The sequence below is a fragment of the Petaurus breviceps genome, unplaced genomic scaffold (assembly GCF_028583685.1).
Source record: "Petaurus breviceps papuanus isolate PSGF00001 unplaced genomic scaffold, PetGlider_PUasm1.0 90681, whole genome shotgun sequence".
Lineage (NCBI taxonomy): Eukaryota > Metazoa > Chordata > Mammalia > Diprotodontia > Petauridae > Petaurus > Petaurus breviceps.
Genome location: NW_027187307.1, coordinates 2,379,635 through 2,403,411, shown reverse-complemented (window position 1 = coordinate 2,403,411; position 23,777 = coordinate 2,379,635). Strand labels below are relative to the sequence as shown.

The 23,777-nt window shown below is 38.8% G+C and overlaps 1 protein-coding gene across 1 annotated transcript in view; it reads left to right on the top strand.

The window, feature by feature from the left end:
- LRCH2 (leucine rich repeats and calponin homology domain containing 2) overlaps nt 1–22,553 on the top strand; it is a 90,038-nt gene extending 67,485 nt beyond the window's left edge. The window contains exons 14-22 of the mRNA XM_069065210.1: nt 1,595–1,643; nt 1,723–1,833; nt 10,401–10,445; nt 12,077–12,127; nt 13,723–13,780; nt 14,548–14,660; nt 14,834–14,971; nt 15,149–15,226; nt 17,144–22,553. Of these exons, the coding sequence (XP_068921311.1) occupies nt 1,595–1,643; nt 1,723–1,833; nt 10,401–10,445; nt 12,077–12,127; nt 13,723–13,780; nt 14,548–14,660; nt 14,834–14,971; nt 15,149–15,226; nt 17,144–17,263 (763 nt within the window). The 3' untranslated portion in view covers nt 17,264–22,553. The remainder of the gene's footprint in view (nt 1–1,594; nt 1,644–1,722; nt 1,834–10,400; nt 10,446–12,076; nt 12,128–13,722; nt 13,781–14,547; nt 14,661–14,833; nt 14,972–15,148; nt 15,227–17,143) is intronic.
- The last annotated feature ends 1,224 nt before the right edge of the window (nt 22,554–23,777 follow it).

Here is a 23,777-nt window from a genome sequence, read left to right as displayed (position 1 = left end):
ACAGTGACTCTCCATTGCTCCTGCTGCTTTGGTATCCAAGAGTGCTTGCCACCATAGTAGCTGGCCATGCCCCATTATGAATTACAAACATTGATGTTAAAAAAAGCAGAGAGGTGGGTGTGTTCTTAATGCAGACAAGATACATGCTTCAAGACATTTTCACACAACTTGGACTTCTTTGTTAAGTAATCTCCTTTTATAAGTAATAATAGCTAGCATTTATTAGCACCTACTGTGTGCCAAACTGTGCTCAATAAGCAGCGCACAAATATTATTTCATTGGATCCTCCCACGGCCGTGAGCTGCAGACAGGTGCTGTTATGACCCTTATTTCACAGATGAGGAAGATAAAGCACACAGGTGAAGTGACTTGTCCAAGGTCATGCTAGAGATCTATCAAACTCCCTTTAAAACACATCTTAAAAAGAGGGTGAAACTATTTTCAGTTTCTTTCTTAAAAGGAAGGGAAGGCTCCTCCCTTTCCTAAATGTTCACTTGAGGGCCTAAAGCCCCAGAAGCAAGCTTATGCTCCTGGGCTGAGGTTTTGATTTTAGCCACCTCTAGACTTAGTACAGGCAATTACATCCCTTCTCCCCTTCCTTTTAAAATGCTGTATAAGCAGCAGCCACATTTTTCTTCCATTTCTGCTTCTCTTTTCCACATTCTTTCAGAGTCTGGCCTTTTCTCCAAACCCTGCCTCCTCTGGCATGCACATGATACCCTCCTTTCCCTGGAACACCCCTGTCCTAAAAATACCCCATTCAGCCCTCCTCCTCAACACAAACATTTTTCCCCTTGGAGAATTTCTGTTAACCAACATATTGTATCAGAATGCAAAGATTAGGAAATGTGGCCTTGAATAAAGCCAAAACACTTCGAAAATGAGATAGAAAAACAGTCATTCAGCTAAAGTGATCACTATATATAGCAGTTTAAAGATAGACTGATTTAATTTTTTCACTTTTTAACAATTCCAGCATCCTATAAACAGAGTTGAAATGAACTCTTGTCTTTGTGCATTTTTACCACTTCTCCTGGGGTGTAGAAGTATTTTAACTTCTATCTCTGTCTCCCAAGTGCCTAGAGTAGTGCTTGGCATAGAATTCTTTTTATGAGGGTGCTGGTCAGAATGGTTCTGTGATTTCATCAGTGTAGGGAACTCCCAGCACCGCAAATCAGTAGCTCTTGTGTGATTGATCTTCTCAAAGAGCTGCCCGAGGCTTTCTGTGATCGCTTAGCTTAGTTGGTCAGCTAGAGGGTGGCAGAACTAGAATCCAGATCTCCCTGCTGGACTCTCTTTGCCTTTCACTGCACATGGCCCTTACTTTACAAATGCTCACCCCACAATGGGCTGCTTTCTCTAGAGCATCATTTATCTTGAACTCTTGAGGTTTTATGGCAATTGCACATTTTACCCAGTGAAGTAAAAGGGTAGGTCTTAGTAAATTTATCTAAGAATTTATTTAACAAAAGAGAATTCCTATTATAACAACCGTCACTTAATAATGAAACATGTTTGTTTGTTTTTTACCCAATGTTCACTTAAAGACACTTCCCAACATTTTAACAAATTAAGATGTGTTTCATTTTGTAGTGTCTTGGCAGATGAAGTAAATTCCGCATTATCACCCTTCATGTGGCAGGTAAAGATCAAATTAAATTGCTGTTACATTCCTCACCGTGTGCTAATTTACATAGTTAAAAGATGTTATTTTCTTACAGCCTTTAGGAAAGGATGCAGTTGATGAACAGCAGTGGCCTGAAACTCAGCCTGTCATCTGGCAGAATGAAGAAAGGAGGCGGAGCAAACAAATTAGAAAAGAATATTTTAAGGTATCTAGTTTTTAAAAATGTGCTTTGTAACTATTATTGTTCATCTTGTCATTTTTATTGTAGATGTAATTGCTTTATAATAGAGCATATTGACAGAATTAAATGTTGCAATATGTAGTATTGTTATATGATCCAGAAAATTAGTCATGTCATGATAAGAGAACCACAGTTTACTTTGGGTGCAGGTCATGTTGAGAATTTGGAGGAGGGAGAGATCACTCGATTAATAGCATTCTGTCATCAGCCATGTGAGCCCTGAATTGAGTTGAGCCCTAAAAAATGCCCCCAAACTTAGAGGACCCTCTGTATATAGTGTAGGAAGCAGTACTGACTTCAGGAGCAGAGCAAGGGAACTTTGTTCTGTTTTATGACTACCAAATGGGAACTGAGAGGGAGCAGAAGGGTACAGTGGGATAGTAGGAGGAAGGTGTGCATGTGACTTCACACTGAAATTGAGGCTAGTTTAAAGGTGGAATACTTAGACCAGGAGAGGGAAGATACAGAACCCCTGTCATTCAGTCGATCCATAAACACAGAGTCAGCTGTCAAGGGGTAGAGAAGTAGCAGTAGCAGGTGGATGGCAGCACAGCCTTGGGGTGACAGAGCTCTGATTCCATACTTGGAGACCTATAGAACAAGGAAAAGTAAAAAGCGCAATGGGGGTAGGGACTCATACTTAGATGAGCTCAGGGATCCAGGAAACAAAAGAAGGAAACAAAATTCAGTTTGTATCTTTGGTTGCTGTGTGTGTGTGTACATACACACATATGTATACATATATTTATACACACATACACATACATGTGTGTCTGTGTATACATATACACACACATATATAAATAAATACTATAGGGGATAGAAGCCCCAGATGCCATTGAGGCAAGCTGGAGGATTTATTTTTAAGCCCTTTTTCCTTGGTCTCGATGGGGTACAGTGTATAACAAGAGGCAGGACTTTCTGGTTTCCAGATCGGATCTGTGGATTCACATCACTTTTTCACATCTGATGGTCCTCGTGATAGAAGGCAGTGTGGGCAGTTATTGGGATCTTGGACAGACTCTTCTGTTAGAAGGTATTTTCCCTCCTCAGTGGCTTTTATATGGACTCTGTCTCCCAGGGAATGCCTGGCAAGTAGACAGAATTTTTGACACCTGTTGGTGAACAGCTTAATACCATTTCATTAGTTGGTGAGTCACTAAGCATTTTTAAGTGCCTTCTATGTTCTTAGGCACTATACTGAGTCTTAGTTGTATTATTGTTAGGAAATTCAGTTAATCATTCCATGACCTGTAGACTCAGGGTGATGTAGTGAGTGATGATGCTGTTGAATTTGGAAAGTATTGCAATGTTTCCTTGCAATTTTTCTGTAAAGTGGCATTTGTTGGTGATGGAGAAGGGAGCTAAAGCCAAGAGGAAGTTGTCATGTAGTAACTGGAATGGAATCTCCTTCCTTACCAGGAAAAGTTTCACTTCAAACCACATATTAGCTAGCGAACAATTACAAGCACATATTCAAGAGTAGTAATTTGACATGAAAAAAAATTCGTTCTTATGTTTATAAAGGCCCTCATGGTGGGAGAGGAGTGGGCTACCTTGCCTCTACAGGCTTTCCAGTTTGCCTCATAGGTGTTAGGCTTAAGAAAGGAAATTGAAAGCAACTAATGTCCTTTAATTGTTTCAGTTACTGTTGTTCTCCTGATGGTAAGGTAGGTACTCACCTTTTGATAGAGGGGTGCCATATGTAAAAGGCAAAATAGTTTTGGACAAGACCATTGTGGGACTGGAAGTTAGTGGAGTAATTCAATTAGGACTGGATAAGTAGATTTATCAATCATCAGCATAGTGATAAAAACGGAATCTGTGGGAGCCAAGATCACCAAGTGATGTAGTTTAGAGGAAAAAGAGAATAGCACCCAGGTCAGAGCCCTGTGGGACTCCCATGGTTGGGGGCATGCCCTGGATGAAAATCCAGCAAAGGAGACTGAGTCAGAGCAGTCAGATGGGTAAGAGGAGAACCAAGGATAGCTGTGTTGTTAAAATGCAAGAGAGAAAAGGAAGAGGGTGATTGACAGTGTCAAAGTCTGCAGAGAGGTTAAGAAAGATTCAGATTGAGAAAATGCCATTAGATTGACAATTGGAAGCCAGACTGCAGAGAGTGAAGAACATGAGTTGATAGTAGGTAGACACACCCATTACAGATGGTCTTCTCAAGGAGTTTATCCACAAAAGCAAAGAAGACTGGGGTATAATAATGGAGTTGTTTTTTTTGAAGATAGATCCATTGGGGAGCAGGGGAATTACTTGGTCAGATCTGTGTTTTAGAAAAATAACTGACGCTATGTGGAGGATGGATTGGAGAGGGGAGAAATTGGAGGCACAAAAACTAATTGGGAGCCTTCTTCAGTTGTCTGGGTGAGAGGGGAGGAGGAAATGACCCTGTTTGGCAAATGATTAGCTATGTGGAATGAGGGAGAAGAAAGAACTGAGGCTGTTAACCTGGTAGTGCCCTACATGGTAACATGGAGGTTTGGAGGGAATTGAGGTGACTTAGAGAAAGGGTGATGAACTTTGTTTTGGACTTGGCTTTGAGATACATCTGGATCATTCATTTAAGAAGGGCCAAGAGTTAGTGATGGAGGCTTAGTATTTAGGAGAGGTGATAGGGCTGGGACTGTATCTTGGAGTCATCTGCATGGGGATGATAATTAAACATGTGGGGACTAAAGAGATCATGAAGAAAAAGTGTTTAGAGAGAAAAGAAGAGGGTTTGGACATAATCTGGGGGTACACCTACCATTAGGGGATGTGATCTGATTGATGATCCAGCTAAGGAAACTGGTATTTAGGAGGAGAACCAAGAGATAATGGGGACAGGAAGACTTAGAGGGGGATGGAGGGAGGGAGGAATAGTGGGAGGGAAAGAAGGGAAGGAGGGAGGGAGGGAGAGAGGAAGTGAGTGAGGGAGAGAGAGCTGCCCTCAAAATTCTCTTTTTGACTTTTAAAGCCCTTCAAACATGGCCCTATCTTGTGCCATTCTATACATTATTCCCTTCCATGCTACACTTTGTCTATATTGGAATACTTGTTGTCTGTTAATTAAAAAAAATTTTTTTGGAGGCGGGGAAGACAAGACAATTGGGGTTAAATCTTGCACAAGGTCACACAGCTAATAAGTATGTCAAGTGTCTGAGGCTTGATTTGAACTCAGGTCCTTCTGATTCCAGGGCCGGTGCTCTATTCACTGTGCCACCTCCCTCTCCCAATATTAACACTACAATACCATACAATCCGTTACAGTTCTTCAGTTAAATTAACCTTTTTAGCTTTTTCTTGGCATTCAAAGTTCCTACTCAGCTCTTGTCTTTTAATCAGAAATGCTTGAAAGTCTTCTTTTCCTTTAAAGACTTATTTTTTTTGTCTTGTAGGATTATATCTGGCTTTGTTTATGTTCAGTTTATGTCAAATTATCACAAATTCCCAGTGAATGGATTCCAAACTTAGTGGGGTTTTAATGTGTTTAAATTTGTTGGTTAGGGGCAGCTAGGTGGCACAGGGAATAGAGCACCGGCCCTGGAGTCAGGAGGACCTAGGTTCGGATCTCGCCTCAGACACTTAACACAAAACCCTAGCTGTGTGACCGTGGGCAAGTCACTTAACCCCAAGTGCCCTCCAAAAAACAAACAAACAAACAAACAAATAAATAAATAAATTTGTTCGTTAGTGGAGGGATTTGTAGTATTCCTTACAGATCACAAGATGGCACTGTAAGCACATTTCAAAGAGACCCTGTAATTCTCAGGCTTTATACTAAAGTAATTCAGAACTATTATTCAGAACTGATACTTTTTTCATAGTTAAAACATCTTGTAGTTATCCAGTACTTTTCTTTCAAAGAAAAGAAAAAGGTATACGTTCTCTTTCTTCTGTCTCCTGAGAATTGAGAAGACTTTTTCACAGGATCTGTTGTTGGACTTCATCTGAACTTGTTTTTCATTAAACAGTGAGTTTCGATGCTCTAAAGAGAGAATTGGGATGTAAGTGGAAGCATCCCTCAGCAACTCTTTAGGAGCTAATTTGTTTCTGTAACTTGATGAGATTTATCTGGAAGCTTCTTTCTGCCTGACCAAAATATATCCTGCTAGGCTACTAGGGTTTATGGCTTTCCCATCTCTAAGAAAGCATTAATAAAAGTTATACTTCTAAGGGAATTTTCAGCAATATATTGAATTTGCCACTGTTGTGAGCAAGTATTAGATAGACTTTTTCCAGAGGAGTCTTGGAAGCAATGAAATCACCATCAAATAGTGCTAGATGAGATGAGGAAACTGGCCCTCCTGGAACTACTTTACATGGTTTGGGGTGGCCCCTCAGTCTTTCCCAGGAATGTTGAGTCTGATTGTGCTGCGGTGCATTAAGTGGTCAGAACAAACTGATCCAGCTTCAAGTATGAAGGTGTTCAAAGAGTGAATGCCCTTTCCCCAACAATGTAATCAGGAAAGTATTTGATGTTATTTAAAATAAGATACCAGTTGAACTTGCAAGTCCATTTTGCTAATAATGTTTGCTTCTTGGTGATGATCAGGAGTTCTAGTCAGTCTGATGGCTGATTGTGTATGTGTGTGTAACAGAACATTAGAGCAGTCTTTCTGAGGCAGTTTGAAGGCTGGTTAGCATTGTGGTGCAAGTGAAGAGTGTTAAATTTGGCATCAGAGGATCTGAGTTCAAATTTGACCTGCTCCTTGGTGTGCTGTGATTTGAGGAAAGTCATTTTTCTGAGCCTTTATTTCCTGATCTCTGAAATGAGAGGGTTGGACTAGGTGGCTGTGAGGAATACTTGTAACTCTAACTCTTTGATCTTGTGACCTCTTTGTTAGGTATTGGTCAGGTTATCCACATGGCTCAAGATGCTGATTCCTTCCCATCTCTGTTACATAAACTATTGTGCAATGGAAACGTGGAGACGCATTTCTTTTTTTATCAGAATGATGTTGATTTACAACAGTGCAGTTCAGGGCAGCCAGCATTTGTCAGTGAAGCCTTTTCTTGACTGCCCCTGGTAGTATGGGCTCTTATCCTTCTCCACATCCTTTTTATTAAGCTTCTTTTATTTTTCTTGCCGTTTTTGGTATAGCCTGACTGGTGGGGAAGTATGTTTTGTGCAACTTCTCATGTATAATGGGTATAATATTTCTTTCATTCTCAGTGGGTGGGGGAGGGGTGGAGGGAGGGAGGGAGAGAATTCGGAACTAAAAAAAAAGTTAAAAAAAGATTGAAAAATAAAAAAAAAACTCCAACCAAACAAAAATGGCACAAAAAATTTACAAACACTATGCCCTTTCCTCAGCTGCTTACATTCTTCTGGAAGGAAGCTTACGTTTTTTGGATTGGTTGTTGCTTAATATACTGAAGCACACTGGGTCTGTAAAATAGTATACGTCAGATTTACTGCCTTTCTTGTTACCTTAACGTGGGCTTAAGTGACCTGTAGACCTGACTATCTGTCTAGTTTGTCAACCAACAAAACAGAAACCTTACACTTCACACCAGATGGAGGGAGTGAACCAAGCTGAATTATGGAAATGTCTGATTTAGATTTTTAAACATTAGCCTTGATCTCATTATGATGAGAGTATTTTAGAGCCTTTTATTACTTTAAAGTATATAAAATAATTCAGACTAGGCATGCAGTATTTATTAGCTTGAATGTATAATGGTTTTATAATTAGCATAATAGTTGCTGGAATGTTAGGTGAATGGTCTCTTTATTCATAGGATCATAGTTTAAAAGCTGGAAAGTACCTCAGCTGGTCATCTAGTATAATACCTTCCTATGCCATTGAAAGATGATGAATCTGAAGCCCTGAAAGCCTGAGGTCACACAGCTCGTAAATGACAGAGGTGGTTTTTGAACAGAGGAACTCTGACTAAAAATCCAGTGTTTTCCATTGTACTGTGTGGCTTTTCCTTCACTTAACTGAGTTTTCTAGTCACCTGATGCATAGCCATTTATGTCTCTAATTGGCAGAATGCTGTAATAACACCTAGGATATGCCCCCTCACCTATGGGACCCTCAGAATGGTTCCCCCAAGCTCGTGGTAGTCTGTGAGTATGCCCCCAGCCAGTTCTATGGCTAGTGAACTCCCACACATATTCCATTTTTCCCCTAGTCATCCAGAGGACAGTTTTCAAAACAAAGGCATTTAATGAAATAGCATAGTAAGAAAAGGAATAATAGAGCATCCTGGTTCACTGCACTCCCCCACCCTACCTGGGGCACACTTGCACAAATATACTCAAAGTCAGGAAGAAGATTAGACTTGCATGCATACATAGGGATTCATGAATGGGGGCTGCCTCTCCCTTTGGCTAATCAATTAGAACCTTATCTTTCTTTTTCATTCTAATCTTCCTCTGGTTGAGTTATCAATATGGTTGTTACATTCTCTGAGCCAGGATAAGGCTATATAAGCCCTGATGTGTAGCTTTGTTTTGGGACTCACTTTGAGAAGTGTTCTGTGATTTGATCTGAATTATGGGAAGCCGTTGTTGAGAGTCCCCCGGCTTTGAAAAACCCAGATGTGGAAACCCAGATGTTGACTGGGTATGGATGTAATGGTTGGACAGTTTGGAAAGCTATCTACTTGATCTGTTAATGTCTTGATAATTCTGTCTGTATATTTTGAAGTTTGGGGTGCTGACCTTTTTCCCCTGAACAAGGTAAACGATATATGTCTGACTGATTAAAGTAAGCTTGTTAACCCATTTTGAGTTGCTTTCCTTTAACAAAGCAGATCCAAGAACCTGTGGTAGCTGCAAACCCTGAGGATGCGCTTGGGGTGCTTGCTGCTACACAGTCCCATACTGATCACTATCTGATTTTTTTCTCTGTCAAGAAGTTGCTAATCTGCTCATCATGTGGGCCTTTCCAGCTGGGTTATTATTCCTCTGCCTCCCCTCAGTTCCCGTCTTCCTTCCTCATCAGTAGCTAGCATGAAAAGTTATTGAATACATCTTTACATTTTATAAACCCGTGTCTGCTCTGAGTTATACCTTTGAAGTCTCTTACTAAAAACTTTTATTAAAGGAACCAAATCTTTTTCCTTCTGAACTTTTATTTTGAACCTGAAATGAAAGGATCTGAGCACCACATGGTCACTTTATGATGCAAATCCAGCCAATGTTTACCTGTTTATTTTCATGTCCAGAGGTGTGTATTAACGAGAACAGCAGCAACAAAAGGCCAGAATTTTAGGCCTGTGCCTCTTAGGAAATTGGAAGCCTTGGTGGTGATTAGCATATGGACGCCATTCCTAGCTTCTGGAGAGAAGGCTTTAGTTTGAGAATCTTTTTGGTCCCTTTGGCTCTCCTCATCTATGCTTTTATCCACCAAAAGAGTCCAATTACTTTAATTCATGTAGCCAAATTGTTTTTGTAAATGGCTTCTTCCGGAGTGCTTTTCTAGGTAGCTGACAATAGTTTGTTTTTCTAAATATCTTGAGCACTCCTACTTGCTATTAATTTGTCGTGGACTCTGCTAGTTGGTGGTGGAGTAACTGTTGCTGCCTTCTAGGACCTTGGTCTTCTTGGGGAAACAAGATGAAGGAGGATGAAACAAAGAGAACAATGCTCAGTGGTAGGGGACAGCCCATAGAGAAGGAAGGGGGAGAGCAGCATTGGCAGGGGCACGTGGGAACAGCAAGTTTGGCACAATTGGTGCATGGACTTGGAAAGCAGATGCAACAACTTGAGCAGAAAGCTCACAGGGAAGAATATGAACCGTGTGGATAATAATGAAGGAATCTGTTTCTCTAGAAAGAAAAGATAAAGCTTCTATTGTGCTTTAAGGTTTGTATTATTGTTTTTGAGCCTCACAACTACCCCATGAGGTTGATGTTGCAGGTGTTGTGATCCATATTTTTACAGATGAGGAAACTGAGGCTCACAGAAATCAAGTGATTTATTTATAACCACTGTAAATGTCTAGTATAGGGTGTGACCCTAGTTTATGCCTGTTATGCCATTCTGGCTCTCTAGGATCTGCCAGTGATCTGCTGAATGAACTGGTAGTGGGAGAGACCACTTAAGAGAAGGGTGTTACCATGGCTTAGCCCTGATGTAATGGTCATGGCAATGGGAATGAAGAGGAAGATCCAGATCTGAGAGATAGTTCACAGAAGAATTGGCAAGTCTAGACTTGCCAATTGGACCTAAGGGATAAAGGAAAGAGAAGAGTTGTAGATGAGTGTGTGGTCTTGAGCATGGGTGATGGAGAATGATGATACCACTGGCATCAAAGGAAGCATTGGGTTGGTTTAGGAGATGGGTGTAGCCATTGCAAAATTGGCTTCAGAGTTACAGCTACTTTTATAACCCACCACATTTCTGGCTGGTTGAATTTTTGGAAGCATCAAACTATAAATAAATCTATCGGCCACAAAATTCAGTAGCCCAGAAAAGGTAAGAAGGGTTCTGGAGTACTTTAATCTTCACATTTGATTGAATTTGAATTGAATTGAATGCTATGGCAGAAGAAAAAAATCATTTTTGCTTTTCAAATGCTTTGCAGTATAAATCCTCAAGGAAGAATTCAAGTGGAAATGACCATGATGAGGTAAGAAGACAATTAGCAGTTATTGGAATTATTTTGTCTTCCTGTCTCTTCCTCTCCCCTCCCCACTTTTTTTTTGTGGGGAAGAACTTGTGATATGGAAAAGTCCTGGTATGACAACTTCCTTCATCTTTGGCAACTGTCCATGACTTAGTGCTGGGGTTCTTAACCTGAGATTCCTTAAGGTGTCTGTGGATAGATTTCAGGGGGGTCCTTATACTTGGATGGAAAAAATTACATTTTAATTTTCAATTCAGCATTTCCTTCACTTGTGAACATTTTGAAAACCCATTATTCTGAGCAGAGGTACATGGACTTCAGCAGATAGCCTAAGGGGTTCGTGATATCAGAAAGGTCAAGAACCCCTGATGTTGAGTCTTACAGAGTCGCCTTCACTGAAAGGTGAAGTGCTTTTCCCATGGGCACACAGCTAGTGTGTTGGCTACACTTGAACCCAGGCTGGTTCTGGAGACACTGTACTGTACTGTGTCTGTGATTTTCTAGTTGATAACAAATCTTTCCATCGGTAGCACTCTGATTATTTTATTAGGTAACTTCTATTTATTTGTTAGCCCCAAACTGGAGAGCCATCATTATATTGTCAGTAGTTTTATCAACATTTGTTTTTTGTTACCTTTATATATTCATCGTGAATTTTGGCCTTATCTTCCTTTGTGTTAGTCTGATAAACCACAATTTAAATCTCAGGTTCTCATTGATAAATCAAAGATAAGTTTATTTATAAATCCCCAGGAATTGACAAATCTTAAGTTGGACCATTCCCAGCATTCTCATTGGCTAGAACTGCAAGGTAATCAAAACCACAGACAGACTTGTGAATAAACTCATATAATCAATAGTTTATATTCATAAGTGGTGACTGGGGGTGGGAGGGAGGGACACAAACAGATGGTCCGTGTGACAGGGAATGCTGACGTTGCTGCCCCAAACTCTTTTGTGTTTAGGAAGTCTGACCAGAGATGGGTGAAGTCAGGAACTGGCCCAGAAGTCTCATTTCTCTTTCTCCGGCCTTGGCACCCTGTTTCTACCTGTGACTTCTCTGGGAAATTTTTAGCAGGACAGATAATGGGTGATGTTGCACTGAGCAGCCAGTCATGACTGGGGGGAAGAATGGACCTGAGTTGCCTGTGGGGGATGAGGCCTCACTGGGATGCAGGATTCCATATGTTTGACAGACTTTAAGACTGAGGGTTTTAGCTGCAGACCAGGCCTTGTGTTCTTCGTGAGCATCAAAGTTCAGCTCAGTGCTGAATTGCCTTGGTATAGGACTGAGCCAGAATGGAGGGAACTTGACATCATTTTAGACAAGTTCTTGCTGGGTAATCATCTCTGTGCAAGCTCTGGTTATTAGAGGGCCTGCCACAAACGTCTCCGGAGGAGTGGAATGTTTCATTGTCGATTCTCATCAGGAAGTAATCCTAGCAAAGGCACATTTTAAAGAATTTTCATATGTGGCTGTTATAAATGGTCCCCCACATATAAGCAGTACTAGATGAGAAAGTTTAGTGTCATACTTAGTTGACTAAAGCATTTTGAGTTTCTTGTTTGTCTCCCTAGATCATCATTCACATGTTTTAATTTCTTCTGTTTCATATTTTTGTCTCTTATTTTAGCAAGACAGTGATAATGCTAATGTGTCCCCACAGTCTCCAGTATCATCTGAGGTACATGTTTGGTTTTTTCATGCGTGCGTGTACGTGTGCAGCTGTGCATATGTGTGTGTGCAGGGCTTGTCCTCCTCTTGCCATCTTCACTCCATTCTCATGTTTTGTACAATGTTATTGGCTAACACTGGGTTTTTTTTGTCCATGGGAAGTAATACACATTCTGTTTGGCAAATACATTAAAAGTTAACAGCATTGCCTTTTGTGTGCACATTCTCTTTTACTAAGGTCAGTCTTTGAGTTTGATATCCATGTATTATTATTTTTTTGGGAGGACAATTGGGGTTAAGTAACCTGCCCAAGGTTACACGGCTAGTTTTTGTGTGGGTGTTAAGTGTCTGAGGCCAGAACCGAACTTGGGTCTTCCTGACTCTGGGGTCAGCGCTTTACTTACTGTGCCACCTAGCTGTCCCTCCATGCATTATTATTGAGAAAGATCTTGTATACATATTTCCTAGAAAAACTAATGTACCCTCTGGATGACTTTTCCCACCTCTCCATTGTTTGAAAATACACAATGAATTTGAAGGACAGCTGTTAAAATTTGTGAGAAATTCACATTCTGACAGTTCCATCCCACTTGGGCGTGTTTTAGCATTGTAAAGCTGTGCCTGACCAGATGGACAGAGTTAAGCAGATGATCGGGAGGTAGCATGGCATGGAGAGAAGAACACTGGTCTTCAAGTCAGGGCCTGGATTTAAGTCCCTGCTCAGCTGATCTCTCTGTGACCTTGGCCAGGTCACCTTCTTATTTTGTGCTTCAGTATACTGTGCTATACAGTGAGAGGTTTGGGGCTGGGGCATCTCTGAGCTCCTTCCCAGCTCAAAGTCTAGAATCTTTTTCTGCTTCTGCAGTTATCTATAGTGGTCAGGGCTTGACCAGAATGCTCCTCTTTCTTGAGGGATGGGTCCACATGCACTGGCTGATGGTACGTTTATTCATGTTGTTTCAGTAGCTGAGTATAATATAATACTTAAATGTGTGGGCCTGAGAGAGCATTTTTTTTTACTTAAAAGAGGCAGACTTTCTTTCTGTTATATTTGCTTACTTCCTTTATGTCTTAATATTTTACTAAGGATTTTAAATGCGACTAGGGAAATCATTTGGTAAATATGTATTGAGAAATAAGATAGACATTTGCCTTTCAGAACCTACTAGTGAGAGTTGAAGGATTTATTGAGTATAATCTGCCACCCTATTATAAATTCTTCATCTAGTAGGTCATCAATAAATGTTGCTGACCAATTAATTTTTCTATTGAATTGTTGAGCCTCAATGCAGAGCTGACTTGATTTTTCTGAGACTTTAATCACCCCCTTATCCCCTCAAATCCTATCTATTTATTTCCTGTCTTTTCATGATTATTGTTTCTGCCCTTTTTTTCGCGTTGTGTATGGTAAGACATAGACAAAGACTTAAGTGTCTAGCCAGTCAGAAAATAATGATTGTTAGATGCTTTGTCCACTTTATTTGAAACACAAATCTCTCCTATGTAGAGGGGAATTATTTCGGGGGGGAGAATGAGCACATCAAAAGAAGGGTGCTTGGTCATTGTGAAAGCCAATAGGTTACATCGGTTTGTTCTCATTTGTAGGATTATGACAGAACTGACAGTTATTCACACGGTCCATTTGGCTTGAAGCCTAGATCAGGTAAAATCTGTTCTCTAAATTCAATGTCTCCGAGGTTATATGTAAACTCATGGCACTTAGTCCATAGCTATTGGCTACATGTAATTTCTTTCTCCCCTCCTAAAGAAGAATTTTCTCTTAACTTTGTCTTTCCAATTCCTGTTCTCCATTTCTTTCTTCGAACTTTTCACCGCCAAGCTCCCAAACACTTGAATTTTTTGTCTTTGAGATACTGGAGTCTTATTTCTATCCTACTGGAACTGCTCTTAAAACAAGCATTCCTTCCAGCAGCCCCAAGATTGTTTAAAATTATAGCATGCCATTATGTTGACTTTCGAAAAGAGAGCTTTTTGCATCTGGCAAGTCCCAAAGAAAATGCATCCAGGTGCCTTGGCAAGGTATTGAATCACAGTCCTCCTTCCTGAATAAGCATAGTGACCTTCAAGAAGAACGAAAGTCTGAATTATATTCAGTCATCATTTTTTAAAGCCAGGTAGTAAAACTCTTTAACAACTTATTTTCAGATCAGAACACATACAGGGATCCAAAAACACTTGCATGCTTGGTCTAGTCATATTGTTTTTACTTATGCAGATGAGTAAGTTTTTACTTTGTCGTGTTAATGTGTTTTAATATGTCTTGATATAGTGGTAAGGAAAGTGAAACTCACGTGTCACTTAATTTTGCACAGATTCTCTTTCACCAGTGTTGGGTTGGTTTTTTTTTTTTTTCTGCTTGACCATTTTCACTGCCTATGTTAAAAGCGAGCAAATGTCTGGTTTTCATAGCTTTCAGCCGTTCATCTCGCCAGGAATATGGGACAGCAGATCCTGGATTTACAATGAGAAGAAAGATGGAACATTTAAGGGAGGAAAGGGAACAAATACGACAACTTCGTAATGTAAGTTAAATTGTAGTTTTGGTTTGCTGTGCAGAAATGGAGTCAGATTTCAATTATTGATTGGGAAAATGAGGTTAATTTTACTTTCAAAGAAAATTTTGGAATGAGCATACCAGTTGTTTTTAAAGATATGAACTATTTACAACTCATATCCTCTTTTTTTTTTAAACTAGAATCTTGAATCGAGATTAAAAGTAATTTTGCCTGATGATATCGGAGCAGCATTAATGGATGGAGTGGTCCTTTGCCATTTAGCCAACCACATAAGGCCACGCTCTGTAGCTAGTATTCATGTACCATCACCAGCAGTGGTAAGTTATTTACAGAGTGAGTTTTATCAAGTCAGTTGTAAATTTAGAAATCTATTGCTCTGAATAATACACTTTAATATATTTGGTTTCTAATCAGGCTTTTTTCTATTATATAAAGTTCATGATGACTTCTAGCTAATGAAAATTTGATGACTCGTGAAATTCTTCTCTTTACAGCCTAAGCTAAGCATGGCAAAATGTCGAAGAAATGTAGAAAACTTTCTTGATGCTTGTAAAAAATTGGGTGTCTCACAGGTAAATATAATTTGTTTTAAATGTTCTCACCACAATCCTCTCATGCACATTCACTAAAGTCCTCCTCATGGTACTCAAAGGTATTTACCCTTGGGTAATCCCTTGGGTAGGGCATTCTACCAGACTAGAAAGGGCTGGCCATGGACTGTATATATGAAGATTAAGCCTACTAAATCTGGAGTGGCTCCTTCCTCCTCCAAGGAGAGGCCATGAGGTAGCACATTTATTTCTACCACAGAAACTTTTCAAGATGTCCTGCTAAGGCTCATTGTGCTTGTGGTCTGTGTCATTGAAAGGTATACCCCACTTAGGAAATCACAGCTTCTTTGAGTCCTGAAGGTTCATGTGTTGATACCTTCCCTTGATTCCCAGATTGAATTTTGACTGCCATTTCAGATAATCTTATTGGGCTGCCAATCAGCCGGTGATAAGAGACTGCTGTTCTCATAGGCTGGGCAGCCATGAGCACTTGGGTCTCAGGTCATTTCATTGTGGGCTGGGGATTCAGATTCATATCTAATATATTATCTAGTTTATTTTCCGAATTTCTTGAAAATTTGAGTAGCAGCTTTTCACAATGTCTGGAACAGTCAAACTGTACAATTAAAAAGTGATTCTGCTCACCTTTCACAGTGTCTTCCTTACTAGCAAAGGATTTAAAACAGAACCCTGCTTAATTAAAGCAGGGTCTAAAGCATAATTAAAATGTGACACTGTCCAATTGTTCTCATAAACCTAGGTGCAGTTGACTGAATGTGAGAAGGCCTGCCCATATGCCTAGAGCAGCAGGCTCTAATGGACTTGGGTCAGCTGAGCTTTCTGTTCATTTGAAGGTTACAGAAAATGTGGGCCTTGGGTGAATTTTATCTTCAGTGGAATTGAATATGAAAGAGGCCTCTTTTCTAAGAAAAGAAATGTAAATATAAATTATAAGTTATTATCGTGATGTCATTGGATCATAGCTCTAGAGCTGGAGAGGACTTGGGAGACTGAAATCTCCTCATTTTACAGGTGGGGAAGCTGAGGCCCAGAGAATGGCTTGCCCAGAATCACAGAGGGCATAACTGACAGAGTTAGGATTTGTTCTACTCAGATCTTCTTACTCCAGTTTGAGTACGCATTCCACTGAACCATGTTGTTATCCAGTTTTTGAATTATTCTTAATTTTTTAACTTCAAAGACTTTTTTCTATTATGTCCCATATATGTTACATTTAAAAATCTAGGGGTAGTGGCAAAAGATTTTTGTTTTTTCTCTTTATTACTTGTTTATATGTAAGAGTCATAATATTTAAAGTTGCATTTCTTATTTTTCTGAACTGATAGAGTATTTTTTCTAAGCCACTGTTTTACTCTTTACATCACCCTTCTTTGTCATTTTTATTTTGATGCTTTCATTATCATTTTAAAACTAAGGCCACACAGTTTATTTAGAAAATATAGAATTCTTCCTTAGCTGTTCTCACTGAAAGAATTAATTTGAAAACAGGAAAATGGAATAATATTTTATTTAACAAAATACTCTCAGTATGTTGAATGACAAAGGGACATTCTTGACTGGGTTGGCCTGGGTTAAAATTTACCTTTTGTACATTCTTGTTTCACATTTCAAAGTCAAAGATTGGCAAAGGAAATACTTAAGTTATTTCAGAGAACATTTCACAGTGCCCATTTATCAAGTTTTATTGATCATCATTTATCTATCCTTGGTCATGATGTATTAAAGTCAGTCTCTTAATAATGTCTACTAGACAAAACTGTTCACCTAAGTCTACGTTTCATCTTAAAAAAATATCCTCTTAATGAGACCTGTCAATCACTGATTCATACCACTGTCTTGTCAAGTTAGTGGAGTTCTACTGTGCTATTATTCAAAAGCCACTGCCTAGAGGTCATGTCTTGCCTTTTTGTTTTCCAGGAAAGACTCTGCTTGCCACACCACATTTTGGAAGAAAGAGGCCTGGTGAAAGTTGGTGTCACAGTTCAGGCTCTTCTGGAGCTGCCCACTACTAAGGCGTCTCAACTGTCAGCAGCTTGACATGACTGGAAACAATTATGCAGAAAAATTCCAGTTTTATTTATTTGTACACATTTTAAGCACCTCAACTTTCTGAATGAGAATGGCCAATCAAAAAGTTTTTGTCTAGAAAGTGTCTTTTTTTTCTTGTAGAGTTAACATTGAAGTCAAATCAAAGCTTAAGTAACTAAGCTCCTTTCAAAATGAGATTCACAAGACAGTTTCTCATGTACTCAGATTCTTTATACTGTCAGTCGATAATGCTTGATTATTTTTTTGGAAAAACTAGATTATTGGTAAATTGAAAATGTGGCTTTCATATTTTGAAATCTCAACAAAATGGTAGATATCAGATAAATTAATCCATTTTTACTAATTCCAAATAGTTTTATATTTGAGTTCTTAATTACACTCAAATATAATTTTTATGCTTCACAAATTCTCCAGTCTTTAGGAAGTAAAATACCTCCACAGAACAAAGAGTCGGCAAAAAGAAGTTTCTATTCCGATTCTTTTAGTCTGCTAGGTTGGTGCCAACACAGTTTCAGTTGTGCTGGAGACTGTTTACATGGGAAGTGCCTGTGTAATTGATGACTCTTAGAGTCTTAAACCTTTTTGGAATTTCTCTATGTATGGATGTGTTCCTTAGAACTTTGCCAATATTTTCCTAGTTTTCTGTCAGGCCAGTGATGTGTGAGGATTGAAATGTGCCTCACGATGTTTTATTGCACACTATTTTTTAGTTATTTCATGTTGTCAAAAAATAATATGTGTGATTTATTTATACTATTTAATTTTACAAAACTTGATCATCTTTTAAAATGTATTATTACTTGAGTCGTATTTTATTTCATATCATAGTGAAAAGAGGATACATGAAACAGTGAGTGAGGTAGAGAACTAGGGAAATACTGATTATCAGGCATATTTTAATACAACTGCCAAAATCTCAGGTTTACATCGTACCTTTCAGACTTGTTGTCACACCCTTCCTGGCTTCACGATACAGCTGCGTAGCAGCAGCAATTTCCATAAGTAATTTAAATTATAGGACAGCAGTTTGCTGTGTTATGGTGTTCAAGGCCACCATTTGAGCATATTCATGTTCATGCATTGTGCACCTGCTTCTGGGCCCTGGAGTTGCCAATGCAGCCAGTGGGGCATGAGGAAAGTCATAGCTGGAAGGCTCTCATAGATTTAGAGTAAGAATTGTCTTTAATTTAGAGGTGGCTAATTTCAAGGCAACAGCAGAGAGAACTCAAACATTGGCCTCATTTTGGCCTTTTTCCCCATAGAAAACTCTGGCTGGTTATTTTGAGGTAGCCATGCCAAGTGCTTTATCTTATTTTGTTCTTCTTATTATTTGCACTTGTTACCTCTTAATACATATGCAATTTGATTTAAAATTTTGGCCTGGGTGTTTCAAAGAGTTTTGAGTTTGTTGGGGGAGAGGATTGGGTGAGTGAAGGGGGGAGAAAGGATGTCCAGGTTTCATTCTCTAAATGGATAAAACCTGTGAAGTCAAACAGTGTTGTACTAAGAGCTGATTCAGGAGTGGTTCTGATTTTTTTCAACAGTTGGTGAGTAGCCGTGCCATTTATCATTGAGTTTTGGCTTTAGAATAAAGGATAGTCTTTACATTTGTCCAGTAGCAAATTGGCGCTTTTCAGGACGTATGTCTCCTGGTGACTGACTGAAGGATTTAAAGTGTATTTAGTTTATCATTTGAAGTAACTTCAAATAGTTGCTTTTTCAAAAAATTTGACCTTGAAGACAGCTCGATGAAGTAACCAATCGCTGCCTCCCTTGTGAAGTACTTGGGCAACCTATGAATTTGTGTAAGAAATGGCTAGGAGGCCATTTTTTACAGAAATTTGACAGCGTTCCAATATTATAGCCATTAAAATGCAATGTCTTAACTCTTTTATCATATCATTCCCTTTATGATCCAATTATTACAATATTTTGACAAGTATTTTTATTTTTTCACATGAGTACACTTCAGTGGAACCCCACAAATGTTATTCACCCTGAAGATGTTTAGGCTAGTACCTTATTACATATAATTGACCTAATAATTATTTATTACTTTAAAAAGTAGACTAGAACCTCGATAAAACATTCTTTGTTGAAAGGCAGAATTCAGTGTGAAGTGGGAGCTTCCCATCATAGTCCAGGGGGTTTACTTACTTGCCTGCATATACCAAAAGGCAGTTTGTCCTGGAAGATGGGCCTGTGGCATAGTCCTCTAGGATAGCAGTAGAACAAGGCTCCAATGTATTTCTCTTAGTAGATTTTCAGTGTTGAAACTTGGTGTTGGTGTTTTTGATGATGTTTTCTATTATAGTATATTTATTTCAGCAGTTACTGGTTTAAGAATGATTTATTTGCATCATAAGAATTGGATTCGCTGTTACTTGGGGGATAGATGATCAAGCTTAAATATTTTCATGCGTCCTAAACTAACAGTATAGTAGATTGCTACTTCTGTAAGATTTGATGACTTTGTGGCACAAGGAAGCGTAAATGTTAGATATGTTAGAATGGAAACAAGGAGTAAAAATATGTTACTGTTTGGTTAAACGGTATCTTTAAATAATGTTAAGTTAGTGCCCTTTTTTCTGCTTGATTCTTTTGGAAGTTTTGGAAATGTGTACTAGATCCTAGCTCTACCGTGATCCATTTTAACATGCATTGAGAAAATCTGTCAAAATTGCTAATTGTAAATTACCCATGCCAACTGTGGGTAGAGAAAATGGAATGAAAGAATAAAAGTCTGGGACAGCATTTCTTTCTTTCTTTTTCTGATATAAAACCTCCATTTCTGTTCATGTATTTGAAAACTTAAAGTCTGTACCCCATACTGTGTATGTATATAATTGACCACACAGAAAACATTCACATTAGAAGGATATCAATGACAAATGGATGTATGTGTGTATGTTCATATGCCATTCCAAAAGACAGCTCAAATGAGTAGACCTTTTTTTTTTGCTTTTTTGGAGGGCAATTGGGGTTGGCTTGCCCAAGGCCACATGGCTAGTAAGTGTGTTAAGTGTCTGAGGCTGGATTGAACTCAGGTCCTCCTGACTTCAGGGCTGGTGCTCTATTCACTGTGCCACCTAGCCGCCTCAGAAGTAGACCTTTTTACACAAAATGAGTTTAATATACAGTTGTTGGATGACAGTGGTTTCGGTTTTCATGGAGAGTGAAACTAGAGTAAATTTAAGAGAGGCAGCCTGGCATAGTCACAAGTCCAGGCCCTATCCTTAATGATCCCTACACAAATACTTTTGTCTGAGGTACTTGATTGGATTAACTCTAAGATAGAAGATCAAAATGGAAAACTTTAATCATTTTCATATAATCCTACTTGAAAGCAAAAAATGTCTCCCCATCCTACCCCCCTCCTTGTTGGCAGCAGCTAGGACTTTGGTTCATCTTTGTTTTGCTACTGCCTAGAAATGTATATTGTAAATAACATGTGGCCAATAAATGTTTATTGACTTGAGTTTAACTTCCAGGTTTTATCACAACCTTATGGGATGATCTTAAATTGAATTTTGGATAAAAAGTGAGTTGTTGCCCAGGGAAATGATTTAAATTGACAGGTATTCCCTGTTATTTAGCAGCCTAATCTAGTTTCAGATTTAGGGAATTGCTTAACTAGTGAACAGATTTTTGTTGCTGCTGTTTAGTCTTTTTAATCATGTCCAACTCTTCATGATCCCATTTGGGGTTTTCTTGGCAAAGATGCTGGAGTGGCTTGCCGTTTCCTTCTCCATTCCATTTTACAGATGAGGAACAAGCAAACAAGCAAACGGTGAAGTGACTTGCCCAGGGTCACACAGCTAGGAAATGTCTGAGGCCAGATTTCAATTCAGGAAGATGAGTCTTCCTGACTTCAGCCTTGGCATTCTATCCATTGTATCGCCACCTAGCTGCCCTAATGAACAGATTTGGTATTTATCAAATGAAGACTTGAAGCTGACAGAATTTTAATGTACACCAATTGTCTTCCTTTTGTAATTTAGTAATTGGCTTTTTGTGTCAAATGGGGGCAGGATATTCTGGGATTCTGACCCATGGTGAAGAGTCCTGGTAACCTGGGCTGCCTTTGACCTATTTTCCATCTAGAACAGAGGTTCCCAAACTTATTTGGCCTACCGCCTCCTTTTAAAAAAAAAAAATTACTCAGCAACTCCTTGGAAATCTACTTTCTTTAACTCTTTAAATTTTTTTTGAAATTTGCATAATTAAAAATATATAAAATATTTTAAAAATATGTATCTTGAATATAATAATTTGTAAATTTGTGTTTTTTCCTTCATTGAAATTTTGATGACACAATATTGCATCATGTAACCATATAGCATCGTATTGTAAACAAGTCATTACATGAACATATTCCTGCTGATGCATGCTGGACTTTCCAACAATGCGCTACATACATGCTCACCTGCCAACATTGGCTTGTTAAGACCCATCCGCAGACTTGACCACTGATTGGTTATAACTTAAATTTTGTGTGTTTATTTGGAAAACAATGTAATCACTACAGTTTTAACTCTGTTACACAACAGATGAAATATGTATGACTGGTTTTTCAAAATTTTCTTCTTTTCTTTCCTTATGCTTCTACCACCCCTTCCTTATTTTTATTCACACCCCTCAATCGCACTGGAGGCTACTACTGCCCTAGAGGGTAGTGTTGCCTCCTTTGGGAACTTCTGATTGAGCATTTATAATACTCCTTGGAAATAAATGTCTTATACAATACAAAATGAATTAAGTTGAGAAAATCACAAGTTAATAATTTATTCACAAATAGACTTTATTTGCACAAATGTCTTTCTTTACTGTATTTGAAGATAAATACTATGGCTGTAGTATGTAGGGATCATAAAATTTCTACCTATGTCTCATTTGTTTAAGAAGTCTGTTATAGCCAGTTTAATATTGATCAGATACATGGAAAATTAGAGTTGGAAGACTTCTGTTATATCATTTATGCTGGAATGGTGCAAACAGAGAAGGCTTCGAGAGAGTTCTTCATTCCCAGCAAAATCAAAAGGCCCAAGGTTCTTAAGGACTATATTGTTGGTTTTGTAATACTAAAAAATTTGTCATTGATAACATCTTGCTTTATTTATAATTGAGATAACCTTGTCATTTCTAGTTAGAAATGTGTTTTAATCACCTCTATCATCTGAATTTAAAATGTGTAGGATATGTGTGCAAATGAATACATGTGCATGGAATTAGATTTTTAAATGTATAAATTGGACTTTTTTTGCTCTGGTCTTTGTAATAAAAAAAGTCATAATTCAAAATGCTACCTGAAATGATAGTTTCCTAGTTTCAGATCAATTTCAGCTATGTGGGCAATGGAGGTCATGTGATTTCTTGTAGACTATTTCACCAACTTTCTCTAATTTTTTCCATTTCAAAATGTTTTCTTATTACTTTTAAGAGCTTTGATATTCTCACAAAATTGCAAATGGTGTTGCTTAATGCTCTGTTGAGTTTTTTTCATATTTTAAATACACATTTGAAGTATATTTTAGAGTTCATAAAACATCTAATTCTCTAAACAAGATAGAATATATGACCATGAAAATTATGAATGTAATCAGGAACTTGACAAGGAGGACACAGGAGTACGTGTTTGGTGAGTCAGCTTCTGGAGGTTCCTGATGTGGAATGGTGGGGCCCAGTTCTCTACTTTGGACTGTGTTGAATATATGGGGTAACTTTTCTGTCCACTTACTGTCTGGTGAAGCCTTTGGGTTGGCTACGGAGCCAGATATGAGTGTGCATACAAAAGGCGCTTAGGTGGATGAAGAGAGCTTTTTCCCTGGCTACCTTCAACTAAGGCTTACAGATTGCTAGGGGCCTCGGGTTGGAACAGAGCCTTTGGTACCATCTCATCAGCAAGCACATAGTATAGCTGTTTTCCTGTTTCTTTTGTGTCTGTTTTTTCTTCTCTTAGGTGAAGGAGTATTGGCTTAAAATAAGGCTTTGTGAGTTTCAGGATGTTGGAAGAGAGTGCCCAGGAGGTCCAAGAACTAGAGTCCTTACTGGAGTTTGTTGGCAGCTGAGCAGTGCAGGAATAGCCCAGGAGGGAGATTCTGCAGTCCATTAATGGATCAACCTGTCTTTCAGCAAGGGAGAAAGCTCATTCATTGGTGATGCTTCATAACAGCCCTATTAAATTTAACTCACTGACCCTCAGGACTGAAATGGTAGGGGGCAAGTGTGACTCTCATTCGGGGGTTCATTTTTGTACTTCATCTTTGGTTGTTGCTCTCTATTTTCAGTAAACACCCCTTTGTAAAAACAAATTGATATGAATTGGTTAAATTAATAATGGGGCTCATTATTGGTATTGATGATAATGTGGAGATATTAATTGGTACTGAGACGCCAGAATTGGGGCTGAAGCTGATTGCATTAAAGAAGACTCCAGAACCATCAGGGGGTAATGTACTTAGCTACCCTATGGAGATCATTCTCACCAGTGTGAGTTTGAGTT